The 21,172-nt window shown below is 43.2% G+C and overlaps 3 protein-coding genes across 9 annotated transcripts in view; all 3 read left to right on the forward strand.

Annotated features, from left to right (window-relative positions):
• Positions 1 to 21,172, forward strand: part of LOC135344131 (scavenger receptor cysteine-rich domain superfamily protein-like) — a gene marked incomplete in the record, with an annotated part of 804,697 nt that overhangs the window by 422,219 nt on the left and 361,306 nt on the right.
• On the forward strand, positions 31 to 6,845 carry LOC135344183 (USP6 N-terminal-like protein). Of its 2 annotated transcripts, XM_064541340.1 has the most exons (10): positions 52 to 193; positions 576 to 670; positions 929 to 1,012; positions 1,733 to 1,818; positions 3,233 to 3,372; positions 3,613 to 3,851; positions 4,117 to 4,404; positions 4,641 to 4,706; positions 4,846 to 4,945; positions 6,474 to 6,845. In XM_064541340.1, the coding sequence occupies exons 4-10, from the start codon at positions 1,814 to 1,816 to the stop codon at positions 6,755 to 6,757; spliced, it is 1,122 nt and encodes a 373-aa protein (XP_064397410.1). In that variant the 5' UTR covers positions 52 to 193; positions 576 to 670; positions 929 to 1,012; positions 1,733 to 1,813; the 3' UTR covers positions 6,758 to 6,845. The 2 variants fall into 2 exon arrangements, with proteins under 2 accessions (XP_064397411.1, XP_064397410.1); XM_064541341.1 differs by lacking the exon at positions 576 to 670 and having other exon boundaries at positions 31 to 167.
• LOC135344226 (USP6 N-terminal-like protein) lies at positions 9,660 to 17,790 on the forward strand. Of its 6 annotated transcripts, none has more exons than XM_064541422.1 (11): positions 9,660 to 9,859; positions 10,258 to 10,352; positions 10,965 to 11,048; positions 11,769 to 11,854; positions 13,218 to 13,357; positions 14,063 to 15,446; positions 15,676 to 15,914; positions 16,217 to 16,431; positions 16,769 to 16,834; positions 16,975 to 17,074; positions 17,312 to 17,790. In XM_064541422.1, the coding sequence occupies exons 8-11, from the start codon at positions 16,237 to 16,239 to the stop codon at positions 17,539 to 17,541; spliced, it is 591 nt and encodes a 196-aa protein (XP_064397492.1). In that variant the 5' UTR covers positions 9,660 to 9,859; positions 10,258 to 10,352; positions 10,965 to 11,048; positions 11,769 to 11,854; positions 13,218 to 13,357; positions 14,063 to 15,446; positions 15,676 to 15,914; positions 16,217 to 16,236; the 3' UTR covers positions 17,542 to 17,790. The 6 variants fall into 6 exon arrangements, with proteins under 6 accessions (XP_064397492.1, XP_064397494.1, XP_064397493.1 ...); XM_064541424.1 differs by having other exon boundaries at positions 9,660 to 9,833; positions 10,258 to 10,385; XM_064541423.1 differs by having other exon boundaries at positions 9,660 to 9,833; positions 10,258 to 10,369.

The raw sequence follows: 21,172 nt of genomic DNA on the forward strand, positions 1-21,172 counted from the left end.
GCGCAAGGACTGAACACCCACACCCACACACCCTCACAGAGCTCACAGGGAGTGCTGGTTGTGAGGGAGGGTGCTCTCAGAGCAGTGTAAGGTAGTGCCTGGTAGTGTGTGTGCACTGAAGTCTGACTGAGGAGGTGGAGCCTCTGATCTGGCCAGAGTATGAGATGGTGAGACTCTAGACACAGTCTAGCATGTGAGTTAGCATGAGGCTATGGAGTGATGGGTGGTATGGATTTCTCTGAGCTAGGGTTAGGGATTGAAGTAAAGTGTGTTTAGGATTGATAAAAGTGACCACTTGAACATTCTTGCCTCTATACATTGTATGCAGTACTTGTGGAGCTGTGGATATCTGTACATTATATGTTCCTACCAGAGGAGGTACGACACGTGTGCCTCCATTTAGCAATTAGCCTCTGCAATAACGTTGAGCGTGGGCGGATAATTGAGGCATAATTCCACCCACGCTCAACGTTATTGCAGAGGTTGCTAAATCAAGGCACGCGTGTCGTACCTCCTCTGTGTTCCTACCATAAACATCGACCCCCCCACACACACACATGCCCACACACACACAGGGTCACAGGTGGTGGACCTCGAGATAGCCACCATAGAGAAACAACAACACACAAGAGAGAGTGACCATCATTACCAGAGTGCTGCAGTACTCAAGGTTACCAGTCTTGTACTGTTAGTTGTTAGTTATGCCCAGTTGAAGATATTCCTCATATTGAGGAGAACTGTGTTCCACTATTCCCTCCCAGCCTCAGTAATACCATGGATTAGCCATGTCTAAGGACAACCTGCTATTGCATGCTTGCTGTTGTAACCCTCTCTTTGTTAGTGCCTCAATGACCAAGCTGGGTTGACTAATAAAGTAACTGTGACTTTGCCTCATTTCATTGTTTTGCTTTTTTGCACAGGTCCACAGGTCTGTTATTGCTAGGCAACCATGTCTAATTCTAATCGCACGAGTCCAGAGGAACGAGAACGAATCGTTGCAAAGCACGATATGGTGAGTGTCACTACCGTATAGCGCGTAATTTTCGTGGGGTAAAATATTCGTTATTTTCTTGGGCAGGCTGACCTCCACGAAATTTTAACGTAGACGTGGCTTATCGGAACGTAGGAATGCCGTGCAGTCACAAGACTAAACGAAATTTTTGCTCACGAAAACCACCTTTTCTCGAGTTGAACGAATTTTTTACCCCACGAAACTTACCCGCTATACAGTATGTAACTTACTATTGGTATCCATGGTAACCATCCCCATGTGTACCTTCCCTAGTGTTTGTGCTTAATTAACTGAATGCTTGTTTTTGCCAACATTATCTATTTTACTATCTATTTATGGGCACTGTGTGTGTGTACGGGTCATGATAATGCTCTAATGCTATTGGTGGATACTTCATCTGTTGTTAGAACAGATTAGTGAAATCACTCGTGGTATGGTCTTATAGCATATCATGTAATTCTGTAGAGTCTTATTATAATTATATAGTAGAGCTGTGTAGTGTGTTTCTATATTTAGAACAGCCCCTGTGTTGTGTGCTATTCATGTCACTAGTCCATTGAATCACTTCTTGTAAGAGTATAATTATAGATACTTCATTGTTGATATTGCAAAGTGATGATGCCATTATTACCTCACACCTGGTAGTAAAGATCCGCTTTGTTATATAGCGCATGAGTACACACACTACCTTGACCACACCCCCTGGCCACACCCACCCAGGGTCGGGAGGAGGGTGCTGTGATAGAGGACTAGGAGGACCCTGACCTCTCACTCTACACCACCACTGACAGATATGGCTTCATGCAGTGAGTTACTGTACAAGGTTTGGTGCAACAATCATTGAGGGTGGAGCCAGAATTCCTTGTAAAGTGTATTTGTGTTGAGTTTGACCTTCATAAAGTTGTCATAACTTTGTCATACTTCACTGAATTTCAAAGCTTCTATACCATTGGATTCCTTGTTAAAAAGCGCTTCTATCTATATGCTATAGAGCTGGTAAGCTCCAACATAGATAAAGAAGAGAGTGATTGGCAACGGAAGTTAAAACGTAGACTTTTGTGCAGGGGGTGTGGCTTAACCCTGAAACGATGCGTGTTGTCCCCCACCGTAACGTCGCGAAACACTTTTTTATGTTTGAGGCCTTACACAGAGCTTTCTAAGACCCCCCAAACTTGATTTCCATGCCTTGATGATGATATTATGTGGAAATTCCCAAAATTTTTTCTAGATTCATAGCCTCGAGACCAGGCCGATTAAAATACGTACTTTTGTCACGACAGTACAGTTATCTAGCTGGAAGGAGAAGGAGCTAGCGAGCGGTACATAGCGCTTTTTTCACCTCTTTTCACCGTTTTTTGATGGCTACCACTATAATAATAAATTATAGCTAAGATTGTCTAACTAAGTAGTGTCCTGGATCACATATAGCTAGCCTCAAGCATGGAAATGAAGTCTAAAATCAGCAGCAGGATTGTTATACTGACAGTAAGACAATCAGTTGTCTCCTCAACCATTCCCAGCCTGTGCTTTACTCGAGGCTGTGTAGACAGCCTCGAGTAAACGGGGCAACACGGATGGTTATTTGAGGTCGATTTGTTGCCAATCCCTCTTTGCTCTATCTATGGCTCCAACCAGCTAAAAGTTAAGCATTTTTCATGTAGAAGTCCCAGGCATACTTGTCCACCACATAAAGCATAAATGAAGCCATAATTGACCACATAACTTCCGGGGTCGAACTCAACGCAAATAGACTTTAGTTATAATTATGTTATTGTTTTTTTGCACTTTGACACAGCTTAATATTGTATGAGACAACTGTTTCTTTAATTCCTGTAACTTCATTCATTCATTTATATAAGAAACGCTCAAAACCCTCGACACTCTTTGTTGATGTTGCAAAGACAACCAGCTTTTGTTATGAAAACACTGTACTTATTTGAAATGCCACTTTGAAAGGTATGTTTCTAAGCTGTCCGAAAACACAAAAATATTGAATGCTACACTATAAAGTTACTGATCACTGCAACCCCCCCCCCCCCCCCCCCCCACCGTTTATTCAATGGTTCAGGGATTTCTTTCAACTGCCATAACTTGAATTATGTTTTTAAGGTTTAAAAGGATACCTTTCAAATGGTGTATCATCATGTTTGTGGGGAGATAAAAGAATTTACCAAAATATTCAAGTTATTATAAATTATGGCCCCTTCATTCCCCCCTCAGTAACACACCACTGTCAGGTGTTGAGCTCCCTGAGAAGTTGGTTCAATTAGAGAGAGAGAGAGCAATCAAGTGGGCCACCATGGTCAGTCAGTGGGACAGATACAACTACTCATCAACACTGCACAGAAGGGTCAACAAAGGTACTACCATATATGGGCTGTATAGATTTGTATAAAACAGATTGCATATAGTGAAGCAATTGTTGATCTAAGCATATCATATCGTACAGCTACCAAAGAGCTACAAAATCCATATTTTACTTTTGAAATTTTGAAAAAAAAAAAAATTTGAAATTGAAACATCCAAAGTTATCCTCTAAAACTCTCCTCTTGTGTGCATAATTATAGTTCCCTGATAATGATGAGTGTCCTCTTGTGCAGGGATCCCTAACTCAGTGCGTGGGTCAGTGTGGAGACATGTGCTCGATATTGAGAACCTACGACAAGACGGTATCTATGAGGCTATGAAGGAGTTGGGCAGACGCACATCACCTGACCTACGACAGATTGATCTGGACGTGTTGAGGACGTTCAGGAACCACATTATGTACAGGGAACGGTATGGGATCAAGCAGCAGGCCTTGTTCCATGTGCTGGTGGGCTACTCCATGTACAATCCTGTGAGTGTGGTGGACTGGAGACTGATATTTCTGAAATGGGCTGTTTTGATGGGCTGGCTTTGATTGCCTCTAACTCTTGTTGAGATTGTATGATTTCTAGAGTAAATAATGAGATTTGTAGCTCTTTGATAGAGATACTGAAATCAATGATTGCTATTGTGCCCACGCACACACATGTATCACCACCCACTCCACACCCACACACGTGTATTTCCACCCACACACGTGTATTACCACCCACCCACACACACACACACACACACAGAGCCTGGGCTATTGTCAGGGGATGAGCAGTATTGCAGCCGTGCTACTCATGTATCTCAATGAGGAGGATGCATTCTGGGCTCTCGTGGCTTTAATAGGGAACAAGAAGTACGCTATGCATGGTCTACTGATACCAGGGCTGCCCAAACTGTTGGCCTATTGTGACTATCATGCTGACATGAGGAAGAGGCTGTTGCCCAAACTAGACGGGCTGCCCAAACTGTTGGCCTATTGTGACTATCATGCTGACATGAGGAAGAGGCTGTTGCCCAAACTAGACAGGCATCTGGTGAGGAGTGTGTGTGTGGGTGTGTGTGTGTGTGGTGTGTGTGTGTGTGTGTGGGTGTGGTGGTGTGTGTGTGTGTGTGCGTGTGTGTAGTGTATCTCACAGTCACAATGTACAGCCCTCCTACCACATGTAGGGAGGGATAGTTATAATTATTATCTAGCGACAGTGATGCTGTGTACACGTGTATTATTACTGAGTGATGTCATTGGTTTATTTAACGTGTGCCCCTCCCCCAGAACAAGTATCATGTGAATGCCTCAGAGTACAGTGCTGCTTGGTTTGTGAAGCTCTATCTAGATGCTGTGAGTCTGTGTAGTGTGTGTCATGTGATCACTAAGCATCATCATCGCCTCTAGTCATCACATTCTGTCATGTGTTTTCGTACTGAGCTTGTTTTTCTGCGCTAATTATTGTACTTTGACCCCTCCTCCTCGCCCACAGCTTCCGTTCCAGTTGGTCCTGCGTATATGGGATGCCCTATTCTTCCAGGGAGAGAGTGTCCTCGCTGCCATGTCCCTAGTGGTGCTCAAGATGAACACTAGTGAGTGGGACTATCAGTCATGGCTTAAATACCAGCTAGAGTTAATCCTATATCAATGTACAGTACGTTCACACACATTCTACCCTCCCTACTACACACACATTATAGGCTGGAATATTTCAGTCGCTAACTCGTAGAAAACTAATATTATATACAATGTGCATACTGTATAATCAGACCCCCCCCCCACACACGCACGCACGCACCCACACACGCACGCACACACACACACACACACACACACACACACACACACACCACACACACACACCATAGATAATAGAGACAGGGATTGGAAACGTTCACGTGACCCAGTATACAACCCACGTAGTGACATCTTGCAGCTGTGTCATATGCGTGTCTCGCGGTTACAAGTGTTAATTGTTTGTTTACTATTCTACTCTTTTGACAATTGGATGGCTATGAATCTGCTTTAGACCACAAAACTGTGTAGCCACCCCCGCAATCATCTTATGTGTGCTATACCAGTGTTAAATCTCTGTTTTCTGCAGGAAAACCTCTATGAAGAAAGGTTAGTAGAGAGTCAAAGTGTTACAATATACTTGTGGAGTTTTTAGAACTTTATTAAAGTTTTCTGTACATTTTTAGAAACAAGAGTAGGTTCATTTGACAGCACTGTGTTGCACTGTCTTGTTGATTAGTCCAAATACATGTTTAAGGACCAGTTGTAACAGTAAATCAGTGCAGAATCATTGGTTGCTGTGTGGAGTTTTCCTGACCTTGCAAATGATTAAGAACAAGTGTTAAGGAGTCTCATTTGCTAAGAAGTGGTTGTAGAAATGCATGGTTAATAAAGATTAACATATAAATACTCTGAGAGATCACAACATTAAAATGTCCTGCATGTACATGTACGTATGTATGTGTAGGTAATACTGATGCGATGGAACATAGACAGTTTACGTTTGGTAAATTAAATGTAATAATGCTGAAAGGCACCGACTAGGGTCTTGAAGGCTCAAAACCAGCCCAACAGTGCACACATACACAATGATCACAATGATTCCGTATCAGAAAAGGTAAACTTAATGGTAACAATTTTGTTATTGCTATTGTTCACAGGTTCCATCTCTTGCTGACATCCAGTCTAGATATTTATTAGTGCCGTCATACATCGAACAAAGTAGTAATGGTGTTCTTCTCATTTATTTCAATCTTGGCCAACTCCTGAGCTGCACCTTGAAACATCGATCACAGTTTGAGATTTAAGTCTCCCTGGCCCTGAGCAAGCACTGCCACAATTTTTTTCCACAGATATTGGTAATCAAGCTCACTTGCTGCAGTACTACCAGTGACTGTTTCTGCCTAGCCTGCGCCTGGAGACTAGCTTGCTGCTTGCCATAGGAATATTAAACCATTGCCACCTGTCATGTAACTCTATTAAATCCCCACCATTAATTGGTCATGTGATGGAGACACGCATATGAACCAAGAATGCTATGAATATCATTACGTTTCCAATCCCTTTCTGTGCTCTATTATCTATGCACACACACACACATGACAGGGCAGTTTCTTCGCGAGAGAGAGGATGGTATTCGTATCTCTCTCCAGGAGCTATCTCGTCAGTCCTTCAACGAAGATGAGGTTATCGCTGAGCTACAGAGTGTGACTGCCGACCTCAGCAAGTCTCGACAAGCCATCCCACAAGTGGTGGAGCTGGTGGAACTGTCAGAGCTCAACAGACAAGCGTTGGAGAGAGCTGCTTTGAACTCTGCCTCTAGTGGAACTCATGATAGCTTAGTGGTGACTGGAGCTAGTCCTGATTCTAGTGCAGAGTCGTGGGTGTGAGCCCACCCCCTCAATCTTGTCTGTTTCTATGGTTACACTGATTGTTTGTATGTCACCACACCAACTGTATACAAGTGTGCCTCACTGTTACTGTATGTTGTCTTGTGTATATAATGTATATCGGAAACAATATTCAATCAACTGACACATAATTGTACGATAATGATGCTTATAATTATATAATAAACATGGAATTCAGATTAAAATTAACTACTAGTGTGTAATGGATGGGATTGATGTATACACATATCTGATAGTGAAGATGCTACTACCACCAAGTACACACAGTTTGCCAGATAGTTCAATGCAACGACAAGAGCACATTTTGTCGAGAAGGTCACCACATTGTGTCCACTGGTCTTTAGTGGGATCGTACAGATGGATGCTTGAGGTAGCGCTAGCTCCATGTCTTTCATTACTACCCCCCATAGTCAGGAGGGTGTTGCCGATGGCGATGGGAGACGAGTTATAGAATGGCACACTTGCGACAGATTCCCACACACCAGAACTGGCTCGTGATATGAGGGAGGGTACATGAGCTCGAAACACTTCTTTAGTGTATTGACCTACAAGATACAGTGTGTCTCCAATTAGGCAAGTCCTGTAGACATCAATGCTGGGAAGTGGTTCGGCTGTGGTCCATTTGTTACTTGTGTTCAGAATGTTCACGTCAGCTATCCTAGTGCCGTTTGAGTCATATCCACTGATAACGATCAGATGGTTCTGATATTCAACAACTGCTGGCAAAGTTAATGCTTTTGGCATGCGGGGAAGTGACTGGACCCATTGTCGAGAGCTCTCATCGAATGTTAGGATGGTATTCGTGTTCTTATTAGTAGATTTGTCCTCACCTCCGACCATTAGCAGTCGACCTCTCAGTGTTGCTATGGTGAAGTTCCTCACTGGAGGTGGCAGCTCATCCCAGCTATCCTGATCTGGTGTGTACACTAGCACAGTCACAGTCATGTTAATCGAGCCACTCGTGTACACCTTCCCATTGATAGTCACAGGTTGATAGAACATATTCATCGTCGTTGGTATGCTCTTGCATGGTGTCCAGTTGAAGGTGATGGCAGTAGGAACAGTTGGTTGTGGTGTGGTCGACTTGTGTGGTAGCAATGCGTTTCCAGTGCTCGAATCAACAATCTTGATTGGTCGTGTGGTTTTGTTTGTGGTTTCCTGTAAAAATAAATTCATTGAACATCATGTGAGTGGTGGTATTGCACAAACAATTAAGGTTGTATTATGTTACGTATAAATTAATTAAGGACGTTTTAGTAGTTGTTGCCATCCTGACCCATTGCCCCACCCACTGACACCACCACCCTTCTTGTGGGCATACATTTGCTCATCAAAACTATTATTCCTATTCTAGGCAATGGCAACCAAAAGTACACTCAAGACAATACATATTGAGGCACAACTCCATGTATGCATAAGGGACTCCCCCCTCACACAGTCACCTCTCTCTGTCCTGAGCCCTGAGGTGTGTCCTCCCGAGGCTGTATCTGTAGAGATCTCACTGAACTGGAGAGATGATCAATTTCTCTGCGTTGAACTTCCAACTGCTCTTGTTGGAGAGTGGTCAGTTCTTCCAGTGCACGAACTTGCTCTCGTTTCTCAGCTTGAAGACGATCATTAGATGCTTGTAATTGGGTAATATGAGCATCTCTTTCAGCCATTTGAGTTTGCTCACGATCAATGGCTTCTTGAAATTGATTGTTTTGAGCATGTTTTTCAGAGATTTGCTGTTGAAGCCAATTAATTTGAGCTTGCTTCTCAGCAGCAACTTGCTGTATCTCTTCATCCTTCACAGCCACCTGTTGAATCAGTTCCAGCTTGGTCTGGGTGCAGTTCTGAGGGAGTGTTGTTCCAACCTCCTCCAATCTTCTCAACACCACCACAGCAGATGGTCGATCTTCAGATACATACTCCAGACAAGCGAGGGTTAACTGGACTAGGGGGTGGGTCTCACCAAGAGCTACTTTCATTGGTTCGATGTACTGTTCACGACGTTCAATTTCAGAGCGAGCAACCAGCCTTCGAGTAGCTGAATCATAATAATTAGCAGGTTTGAGATCTTTGGGGAAGGTTTGCGTCAGTGTAAAGAGAGATACCACACCAAAGGAGAAGATGTCTATGGCAGTGTTGTATCGTGTGACCCCTTCCTCTTGAGCTGCCTCTGGTGGCATGTACACACCAGTGCCTGGCATTTGAGTCATCGAGGCAGCTAACCGGCCAGGCTGAATGTTCACAATCCTAGAAACACCCAAGTCTGCTATCTTGGCATTGAGACCGTTATCGACTAGAATGTTCTTGGCAGACAGATCACGATGGGCAATGGGTGGAGTGCGGCTGTGCAGATAGACCACCCCTCGGCCAGTCCCCGTCAGAAGGTGCACTTTGAGGTCAATAGGAATGTTGGGGCTGGTTTCCAGAAGGTTGTCGAGGCTGGTTTGTAGCTTCTCCATCAGTAGGACGGGGAGTTGGGCTCCAGGGAGATAGCACACCCCCAGGAACTGTACTATGTGAGGGTGACGGAGCTGGCTCATCAGCTTACACTCCTCCACGAAATCATTCACCCATTTATCAACCTGTGGGGGGAAATAAGCCAGTAAATATAGTCTATGCTGACTTGAAAAATAAGCAGTGGAGCTAGAAATAGATCTACCTGCTGTGGAGAGCCCAGGTTGACAAGCTGTTGGTGCAGTTTCTTGGCAGCTACCGTTGCTCCAGGTATCTCTACCTCCTCCACACTGCCATAAGCGCCTGCTCCTAGTACACGGCCAGTCAACTCAACAGTAGCGACTATGAATTGCTCCAACTCGGGAGCTGTGATTCTGTTAGCCATCTTGTAGGTGAGGGGGAGTACCTTGTTGCAGTTGGGAGTGTCTTGTAACTTACTACGCATGCGCAAGGACTGAACACCCACACCCACACACCCTCACAGAGCTCACAGGGAGTGCTGGTTGTGAGGGAGGGTGCTCTCAGAGCAGTGTAAGGTAGTGCCTGGTAGTGTGTGCACTGAACTCTGACTGAGGAGGTGGAGCCTCTGATCTGGCCAGAGTATGAGATGGTGAGACTCTAGACACAGTCTAGCATGTGAGTTAGCTTGAGGCTATGGAGTGATGGGTGGTATGGATTTCTCTGAGCTAGGGTTAGGGATTGAAGTAAAGTGTGTTTAGGATTGATAAAAGTGACCACTTGAACAGTCTTGCCTCTATACATTGTATGCAGTACTTGTGGAGCTGTGGATATCTGTACATTATATGTTCCTACCAGAGGAGGTACGACACGCGTGCCTCCATTTAGCAATTAGCCTCTGCAATAACGTTGAGCGTGGGCGGATAATCGAGGCATAATTCCGCCCACGCTCAACGTTATTGCAGATGTTGGTAAATCAAGGCACGCGTGTCGTATCTCCTCTGTATTCCTACCATAAACATCGACCCCTCCCCACACACACACACGCCCACATACACACGCCCACACACACACAGGGTCACAGGTGGTGGACCTCGAGATAGCCACCATAGAGAAACAACAACACACAAGAGAGAGTGACCATCATCACCAGAGTGCTGCAGTACTCAAGGTTACCAGTCTTGTACTGTTAGTTCCTATAGAGGTACAGAATGCATCTCTTAGTTTTGATATTGATTGCTTTTTATGACTTCCGAAAGTAGCTTACCATAATTATTATTCATTTTCGTAGACAATACCCAAGGCCCATAATTATGGTCTTTTGCCAATTTACAGTTTTTTCCCTCCCGGAACTAAAATCTGAGTATGGTTTAGTAAATGTTTGACTGTAGTAAATATCTTTCATTGAAGGTGCTGTGGTGAAGTGTAATGGCTTGTAAGTGTGTGTGGGTGTACCTTGTGAGAAAAGCTGTAGCCTTTGTTTGGTCAAGATTGAGTAGTCCCATACATGTGTCTCTCATCTAAACATGTCATGTGATAGATAGTTTTGATCTAAACTACAATTATGCCCAGTTGAAGATATTCGTCATATTGAGGAGAACTGTGTTCCACCATTCCCTCCCAGCCTCAGTAATACCATGGATTAGCCATGTCTAAGGACAATCTGCTATTGCATGCTTGCTATTGTAACCCTCTCTTTGTTAGTACCTCAATGACCAAGCTGGGTTGACTAATAAAGTAACTGTGACTTTGCCTCATTTCATTGTCTTGCTTTTTTGTACAGATCTGTTGTTGCTAGGCAACCATATCTAATTCTAATCGCACTAGTCCAGAGGAACGAGAACGAATCGTTGCGAAGCACGATATGGTGAGTGTCACTACCGTATAGTGCGTAATTTCGTGGGATAAAATATTCGTTATTTTCGTGGGCAGGCTGACCTCCACGAAATTTTAACGTAGACGTGGCTTATCGGAACGTAGGAATGCCGTGCAGCCACGAAACTAAACAAAATTTTTATAAACAAAAACCACCTTTTCTCGAGTTGAAGGAATTTTTTACCCCACGAAACTTACCCGCTCTACGGTATGTAACTTACTATTGGTATCCATGGTAACCATCCCCATGTGTACCTTCCCTAGTGTATGTGCTTAAGTAACTGAATGCTTGTTTTTGCCAACATTATCTATTTACTATCTATTTATGGGCACTGTGTGTGTGTACGGGTCATGATAATGCTCTAATGCTATTGGTGGATACTTCATATGTTGTTAGAACAGATTAGTGAAATCACTCGTGGTATGGTCTTATAGCATATCATGTAATTCTGTAGAGTCTTATTATAATTATATAGTAGAGCTGTGTAGTGTGTTTCTATATTTAGAACAGCCCCTGTGTTGTGTGCTATTCATGTCACTAGTCCATTGAATCACTTCTTGTAAGAGTATAATTATAGATACTTCATTGTTGATATTGCAAAGTGATGATGCCATTATTACCTCACACCTGATAGTAAAGATCCGCTTTGTTATATAGCGCATGAGTACACACACACACTACCTTGACCACACCCCTGACCACACCCACCAGGGTCAGGAGGAGGGTGCTGTGATAGAGGACTGGGAGGACCCTGACCTCTCACTCTACACCACCACTGACAGATATGGCTTCATGCAGTAAGTTACTGTACAAGGTTTGGTGCAACAATCATTGAGGGTGGAGCCAGAATTCCTTGTAAAGTGTATTTGTGTTGAGTTCGACCTTCATAAAGTTGTCATAACTTTGTCATACTTCACTGAATTTCAAAGCTTCTATATCATTGGATTCCTTGTTAAAAAGCGCTTCTATCTATATGCTGTAGAGCTGGTAAGTTCCAACTTAGCATTTTCCATAGAAGTCTCAGGCATACTTGTCCACTACATAAAGCATAAATGAAGCCATAATTGACCACATAACTTCTGGGTCGAACTCAACGCAAATAGACTTTAGTTATAATTATGTTATTGTTTTTTTGCACTTTGCCACAGCTTAATATTGTATGAGACAACTGTTTCTTTGTTTAATTCCTGTAACTTCATTCATTCATTTATATAAGGAACGCTCAAAACCCTCGACACTCTTTGTTGATGTTGCAAAGACAACCCGCTTTTCGGTTATGAAAACCCTGTACTTATTATGCCTCGGTGCGCATGCGCAAGCGAGGTATACGGTAGTGTGTTTGTGTGTGTGTGTCTGTGTGTGTGTGTCTGTGTGTGTGTGTACGTGTAGACTGCTACAGCGGCTCAAGGATCAATGAAGTGCAAGTAAGAGTTTCTATAGGCTTCTAGTCATGTTTTCATTCGTGGATTTGCAAAATAAAGCTTCGTTCTCGAGTTATGTCTAGTTTTGCTTAGTACTTGGAATGTCATTGCAGCCTCAGGCTTTTCAGAAGAGCACGTAGCCAAACTTGTTTACCGATGTTGCTACTCTACTTAGTAGTTAGCTCTGCACTAGAACGCTAGCTATTAGCAGCTGCAAGAGTGAGAATAGAGCTGCAAGGCTCTGCTGATGGTGGCAGCCATTAATTTTAGACTTGAACTTTTGGCATCGATCGTTTTTAACAACAATCATGGTCGATCATTACCCACTCTTTTAGTTTGCATGCAGCGTTCATCATGTACGTGTATAGTAGCTTTATGTTATGTAGCTTTGGCATCTCCACCGAGGCATCAGCACCTGCGGTGCTTTCATTTTATAACGGTTGAAATGCCACTTTGAAAGGTATCTTCTAAGCTGTCCGAAAACACAAAAACAAAAATATTGAACGCTACACTAAAGTTACGGCTATTGATCACTGCAACCCCCCCCCCCCGTTTATTCAATGGTTGGGGGATTTTATTGTGAGGCATGTTTGCCAATAGAGAGGTGCATGGCCTCCTAACACAGTCAGGTCCAAACATATGCTATGGAGATGTTGAGTGGCTGTATTATAGAGGGTGACTACAATAGACAGGTTTGACTATAACTACAATCATTCTGCCCCCCTCCACTTCCACACAGGCTGAGTGGACTGATGATGTGGCCCAGTTCAGAGGACCCAAGAAGCCTGTCACTAAAGAGTGTGTGCTCATCATAGACACTGTGTCTGGGGAGGCAGTACTGGAGAGGATCAGTAACAACATCCAACTCAAGGCCATCAGGTTATTAGTAGGACACTCAGGCAGAGTCAAGTGTATTATGTGTGTACACTAACCACTAGGACACCCTCTATAATTATTCTGCTCAGGCAAAATGCAGCAAAATTTACTAAGTGTAATAGCTTCCCAATAACATCAATCAGCTGCCATAACTTGAATTCCGTGGATCCAATTTCAACGAATGCTTAGAAATAAACCTTTCAAAGGGTGTTATCGAAGTTCATATTTAAGAGATAAAAGTTTTTACCATGGATATAATAATAGCCCATGGTCCAAATGACAAATTATAGCCCCAACAAAAGTTTGGATTTAATTTGAAAGGTCTCTTTAGCTTTCAGAAAATCAAAAAGTTTGACATTGGATCACCAGTACTGAAGTTATGACTGTTGAAAGACACATGTATGTCTACAACCCCCCTAGCCCTCAGTTTGTTTAATGGTTCGGAGACTCTTTCATCTGCTATAACTTGAATTCCGAGTATCCAATTTCAACGTTTTTCGGACTTTCTGAAAGCGAGACTTTTCATACTTGATATATATAATTAATGTCAATTTCTTATTTCTGCTGCTACCCCTCACACACACGCACGCACGCACGCACGCACGCACGCACGCACGCACGCACGCACACACACACACACACACACACACACACACACACACACACACACACACACACACACACTTCTCTACTTCACTGGTGTGGAAGATAGGAGATGATGTTGCCGGGTATGTGAGGACAGTGAAATTGGTTCAGTTAGAGAGAGAGAGCAATCAAGTGGGCCACCATGGTCAGTCAGTGGGACCATAGATAATAGAGACAGGGATTGGAAACGTTCACGTGACCCAGTATACAACCCATGTAGTGACATCTTGCAGCTGTGTCATATGCGTGTCTCGCGGTTACAAGTGTTAATTGTTTGTTTACTATTCTACTCTTTTGACAATTGGATGGCTATGAATCTGCTTTAGACCACAAAACTGTGTAGCCACCCCCGCAATCATCTTATGTGTGCTATACCAGTGTTAAATCTCTGTTTTCTGCAGGAAAACCTCTATGAAGAAAGGTTAGTAGAGAGTCAAAGTGTTACAATATACTTGTGGAGTTTTTAGAACTTTATTAAAGTTTTCTGTACATTTTTAGAAACAAGAGTAGATTCATTTGACAGCACTGTGTTGCACTGTCCTGTTGATTAGTCCAAATACATGTTTAAGGACCAGTTGTAACAGTAAATCAGTGCAGAATCATTGGTTGCTGTGTGGAGTTTTCCTGACCTTGCAAATGATTAAGAACAAGTGTTAAGGAGTCTCATTTGCTAAGAAGTGGTTGTAGAAATGCATGGTTAATAAAGATTAACATATAAATATTCTGAGAGATCACAACATTAAAATGTCCTGCATGTACATGTACGTATGTATGTGTAGGTAATACTGATGCGATGGAACATAGACAGTTTACGTTTGGTAAATTAAATGTAATAATGCTGAAAGGCACCGACTAGGGTCTTGAAGGCTCAAAACCAGCCCAACAGTGCACACATACACAATGATCACAATGATTCCGTATCAGAAAAGGTAAACTTAATGGTAACAATTTTGTTATTGCTATTGTTCACAGGTTCCATCTCTTGCTGACATCCAGTCTAGATATTTATTAGTGCCGTCATACATCGAACAAAGTAGTAATGGTGTTCTTCTCATTTATTTCAATCTTGGCCAACTCCTGAGCTGCACCTTGAAACATCGATCACAGTTTGAGATTTAAGTCTCCCTGGCCCTGAGCAAGCACTGCCACAATTTTTTTCCACAGATATTGGTAATCAAGCTCACTTGCTGCAGTACTACCAGTGACTGTTTCTGCCTAGCCTGCGCCTGGAGACTAGCTTGCTGCTTGCCGTAGGAATATTAAACCATTGCCACCTGTCATGTAACTCTATTAAATCCCCACCATTAATTGGTCACGTGATGGAGACACGCATCTGAACCAAGAATGCTATGAATATCATTACGTTTCCAATCCCTTTCTGTGCTCTATTATCTATGGTGGGACAGATACAACCACTCATCAACACTGCACAGAAGGGTCAACAAAGGTACTACCTTATATGGGCTGTATAGATTTGCAGATTGCATATAGTGAAGCAATTGTTGATCTAAGCATATCATATCGTACAGCTACCAAAGAGCTACAAAATACATATTTTAGTTTTGAAATTGAAGTATCCCAACTTAAGTTACGGACATCCAAAGTTATCCTCTAAAACTCTCCTCTTGTGTGCATAATTATAGTTCCCTGATAATGATGAGTGTCCTCTTGTGCAGGGATCCCTAACCCAGTGCGTGGGTCAGTGTGGAGACATGTGCTCGATATTGAGAACCTACGACAAGACGGTATCTATGAGGCTATGAAGGAGTTGGGCAGACGCACATCACCTGACGTACGACAGATTGATCTGGACGTGTTGAGGACGTTCAGGAACCACATTATGTACAGGGAACGGTATGGGATCAAGCAGCAGGCCTTGTTCCATGTGCTGGTGGGCTACTTCATGTACAATCCTGTGAGTGTGGTGGACTGGAGACTGATATTTCTGAAATGGGCTGTTTTGATGGGCTGGTTTTGATTGCCTGTAACTCTTGTTGAGATTGTATGATTTCTAGAGTAAATAATGAGATTTGTAGCACTTTGATAGTTCTACTGAAATCCATGATTGCTATTGTGCCCACACACACACACATGTCTTACCACCCACTCCATACCCACACATGTATTACCACCCACTCCACACACACACATGTATTACCACCCACTCCACACACACACACACACATGTATTACCACCCACTCCACACACACACACAGAGCCTGGGCTATTGTCAGGGATGAGCAGTATTGCAGCCGTGCTACTCATGTATCTCAATGAGGAGGATGCATTCTGGGCTCTCGTGGCTTTAATAGGGAACAAGAAGTACACTGTGCATGGTCTACTGATACCAGGGCTGCCCAAACTGTTGGCCTATTGTGACTATCATGCTGACATGAGGAAGAGGCTGTTGCCCAAACTAGACAGGCATCTGGTGAGGAGTGGGTGTGTGTGTGGTGTGTATGGTGTGTGTGGTGTGTGTGTGTGTGTGTGTGTGTGTGTGTGTGTGTGTGTGGTGTGTGTGGTGTGTGTGTGTGTGTGTGGTGTGTGTGGTGTGTGTGTGGTGTGTGTGTGGTGTGTGTGTGTGTGTGTGTGTGTGTGTGTGTGGTGTGTGTGTGTGTGTGGTGTATCTCACAGTCACAATGTACAGCCCTCCTACCACATGTAGGGAGGGATAGTTATAATTATTATCTAGCGACAGTGATGCTGTGTACACGTGTATTATTACTGAGTGATGTCATTGGTTTATTTAACGTGTGCCCCTCCCCCAGAACAAGTATCATGTGAATGCCTCAGAGTACAGTGCTGCTTGGTTTGTGAAGCTTTATCTAGACGCTGTGAGTCTGTGTAGTGTGTGTCATGTGATCACTAAGCATCATCATCGCCTCTAGTCCTCACATTCTGTCATGTGTTTTTTTGTACTGAGCTTGTTTTTCTACGCTAATTACTGTACTTTGACCCTTCCTCTCGCCCACAGCTTCCGTTCCAGTTGGTCCTGCGTATATGGGATGCCTTATTCTTCCAGGGAGAGAGTGTCCTTGCTGCCATGTCCCTAGTGGTGCTCAAGATGAACACTAGTGAGTGGGACCATCAGTCATGGCTTAAATACCAGCTAGAGTTAATCCTATATCAATGTACAGTACGTACTGTTCACACACATTCTACCCTCCCTACTACACACACATTATAGGCTGGAATATTTCAGTCACTAACTCGTAGAAAACTGATATTATATACAATGTGCATACTGTATAATCAGACCCCCCCCCACACACACCCACACACACACACACACACACACACATACTTGACAGGGCAGTTTCTTCGCGAGCGAGAGGATGGTATTCGTATCTCTCTCCAGGAGCTATCTCGTCAGTCCTTCAACGAAGATGAGGTTATCGCTGAGCTACAGAGTGTGACTGCCGACCTCAGCAAGTCTCGACAAGCCATCCCACAAGTGGTGGAGCTGGTGAAACTGTCAGAGCTCAACAGACAAGCGTTGGAGAGAGCTGCTTTGAACTCTGCCTCTAGTGGAAACTCATGATAGCTTAGTGGTGACTGGAGCTAGTCCTGATTCTAGTGCAGAGTCGTGGGTGTGAGCCCACCCCCTCAATCTTGTCTGTTTCTATGGTTACACTGATTGTTTGTATGTCACCACACCAACTGTATACAAGTGTGCTTCACTGTTACTGTATGTTGTCTTGTGTATATAATGTATATCGGAAACAATATTCAATCAACTGACACATAATTGTACGATAATGATGCTTATAATTATATAATAAACATGGAATTCCAATTAAAATTAACTACTAGTGTGTAATGGATGGGATTGATGTGTACACAGATCTGATATATATAATGCTGATACCATCACCACCAAGTACACACAGTTTACCAGATAGTTCAATGCAACGGCAACAGTTCATTTCCTCGGGAAGGTCACCACATTGTGTCCACTGGTCTTTAGTGGGATCGTACAGATGGATGCTTGAGGTAGCGTTACCTCCTAGTGCTTTATTACCCCCCACAGTCAGGAGGGTGTTGCCGATGGCGATGGGAGACAACTGGTAAAATGGCTCACTTGCGACAGATTCCCACACACCAGAACTGGCTCGTGATATGAGGGAGGGTACATGAACTCGAAACACTTCTTTAGTGACTTCACCTACAAGATACAGTGTGTCTCCAATTAGGCAAGTGCTATAGTAACTATCAGTGCAGGGAAGTGGTTCGGCTGTGATCCATTTGTTACTTGAGTTCAGAATGTTCACGTCAGCTATCCTAGCGCCGTTTGAGTTACGTCCACTGATAATGATCAGATGGTTCTGATATTCAACTTACCTTTACAGACCAGTTCACCAGTTCCAGACAATATAGCACTAAATCCATCCAAGCAGCTACAGTTGAACTGTCCCATGTTATTCAAACAAATAGAATTTTGACCACAGTCGCATTGTATGGGAGATAATCTCATGCCTCCAGGGTAACCATAAGAATTGAATACAGTAGACTCTCGCTATTCCTTTTTTTTTTTTTTTTTTTTTTTTTTCTTTATAATGTTTGATGCAGAGGAAGCATACAGGATATGACAAGGTAGCTAAATGAAGCTAATAATGAAGTCAGTCCATAACCAAAAAGTAAAGGTGCAGGTGCAGGTGTACTTAAGTGAAAAAAAGAAAAAAGGAAAAAAAAAAATTTTTAACTTATTGCTATAATTTTGACAGGGATAATTTAAAAGCAGATGGGCTAGGGCTACTGATAACATTTAGGGGAAGGGAATTCCAAATGGGGATTACGCTTACAAAAAAGGAATGTCTATGGGCTAGGGTTTTAACATATGGTTTAAAAATAATTTGATTATGAGGGTGACGGGGGGAAGGGCGAGGATGGAGGGTGAAAACATTGGGAGATATTATAGATAAATTATTAAGTATATTAAAGCAGACTTTCAGTTTTTGGTTTTTCCTTCGAGATGACAGAGGTTTCCAGTTTAAGGAGGCAAGCAGGTCAGGGTATTCTGCCCTCCACTGCTTCGTTACAATTTTCCCTGCAAATTTTTGGACGCTTTCCAGTTTTTTTATATCTGTGTGGTGATGAGGGTCCCAGACTGCACCGCAATAGTCTAACTTAGGCAGAACAGCCGTGCGGTAGATCTGGTTCCTGATCTGAGGTGGTGATTTATGGAACTTGCGATGGATGAAGCCAAGATGTTGTTTGGCCTTCTTGCAGGTGTTGTGTATGTGACATGCCCATTTTAGATCATTATTGATAGTAACACCAAGGTACTTTACAGTATCACATGGGGAGATCCGATGGTTGTTTATATCTATATTCATTGGGATAGTGCGTGTAGAGCGAGTTATTGTAAGCAGTTTGGTCTTGGAGTGGTTTGCTGTGAGGCCGTGAGATTGCATCCAGGAGTTTATTTCATTGACGTCTCCCTGTAGGTCCTGAGTTTCAATTGTCGAGTTTATGGGCTTGTAGAGAAGGATATCGTCTGCGTATAGAATGAGTTTGGCATTGGTGGACAGGTTGATGTTAGCAATTGAGTTCATGAAAATGTTGAATAATAGCGGTCCTAAGATTGACCCTTGTGGGACACCTGAGGTCACTGCAACAGGGTCTGACATAGTTCCCTCCAGGCTCCCTGAAGTACGGCCACCTCTATATACCGGCCATTTGGCTTGGCACGGAATGCTAGCTATATGTTTACTGCACAAAACTCACCCTGAAGTACGGCCACTCGCTATTCCGTTTACCGGCCAGTGCTGGCTGTCCCAAACAAGGTTTTCAATGTACTTTTATACTTAGACTACATTACATCATCTGTAATTGATCTGATTGGCTAAAAACAGTAGATTACATGGAAGCATAATCTACAAGAAAGTACTTATTCTACAGGAAATGGGCGCATATTCTACAGGAAGTGGACACATATTCTACAGGAAATGGACGCATATTCTACAGGAAGTGACAAATAATTTGCAGGAAGTTCTCAAAAGTTGAAATGAAATTTTTAGTGAAAGTGACAAGAAGATGACAAAAACATTATAAAAACACAGAATGCAATAGTTTGTTCAGTCAATATCCATTCTTTCCATGTCCACTGTTGCTTTGTATTGCTTTTTCCAGTTGGGCATGGGCAAGGGGGGCCAGGAAGCATCAAAAACACTTTAGCAGTCGCTTGACACTTTCTATTGAGTTTTTTAAGGTTCCATGCCGGTCCAGTCTGCTCTATACCCCCTCCACTCCACCACAGAGCTTCATTCTTCTTCTTGTAGTGTTGCAGTCAGTTCTAGCATAGTTCTAGGTTCTTTTTACTTGTCTGTTCTTTCCAGTATCTTCAAGAAGCGTTTCACAAGCTTTACTAAGTTTTTCATTGTTTTGAAGCCGTCTTCTTATCTTTTTCTGTCAACTGGTGTCTCTCACAGCTCTCCAGCTTGTCCAGCTCGCACAAATTCAATTTCTGTTGCTACGCACCAAACCTGGCTTTTTATAACCACGCCTCGCGCATGCGCAATGAAGTCCAAGTTAGATAGACCACACCCACTCATAGAATATGCGTCTTAGTAACCACCTTGGTTACGGTTAGATTCCCTCGGCTTTGCGCCTCGGGCTAACCGCAACCGCGGAGGTTACATAGACGCATATTCTACTCTTAGGTGTAGTCTATCCTATACGTGTATTACGGCCGGATATGACGTTTTGGGTGTGGTTTAGCACTACAAATTGATCTCATTGGTCAACAGCTGTAGGATATATAGAATATTAGCATACAGCCCCAGGCATGCACAGTTTTTCAAGTTGTTTTTTAGTTTTTTCATTTGTTCAAGAAAGTAAGCAAAGAGAAAAGAGCCATGCTTGATGGTACTAAGACTCAAAGCGACGGCAGAAACACGGAAGGTGCTCTCCAACAAGATGGCTAAGCTTCCATGGGTCCATGGGCGCGGTTTAGATACAAGAAGAGCTTGCAACTCCAGTAAGGGACGTCGAATGGTCAGCGCTTGGACCAAGGAAGCTCTTGAGCATCTGTAGGAGTCAACATGTTGCTCAACTAGCTCTTTGAGGGCTGCAAAATCCGGCATAGTCTTGTTCTTTTTTGCAATCTGCATCGTGATTGAATGGTTGCTAGTTGGTTCTGACTGACTGACTGACTGACTGACTGACTGACT

Source organism: Halichondria panicea, chromosome 11 (genome assembly GCF_963675165.1).
Source record: "Halichondria panicea chromosome 11, odHalPani1.1, whole genome shotgun sequence".
In the NCBI taxonomy this organism is placed as follows: Eukaryota; Metazoa; Porifera; class Demospongiae; order Suberitida; family Halichondriidae; genus Halichondria; species Halichondria panicea.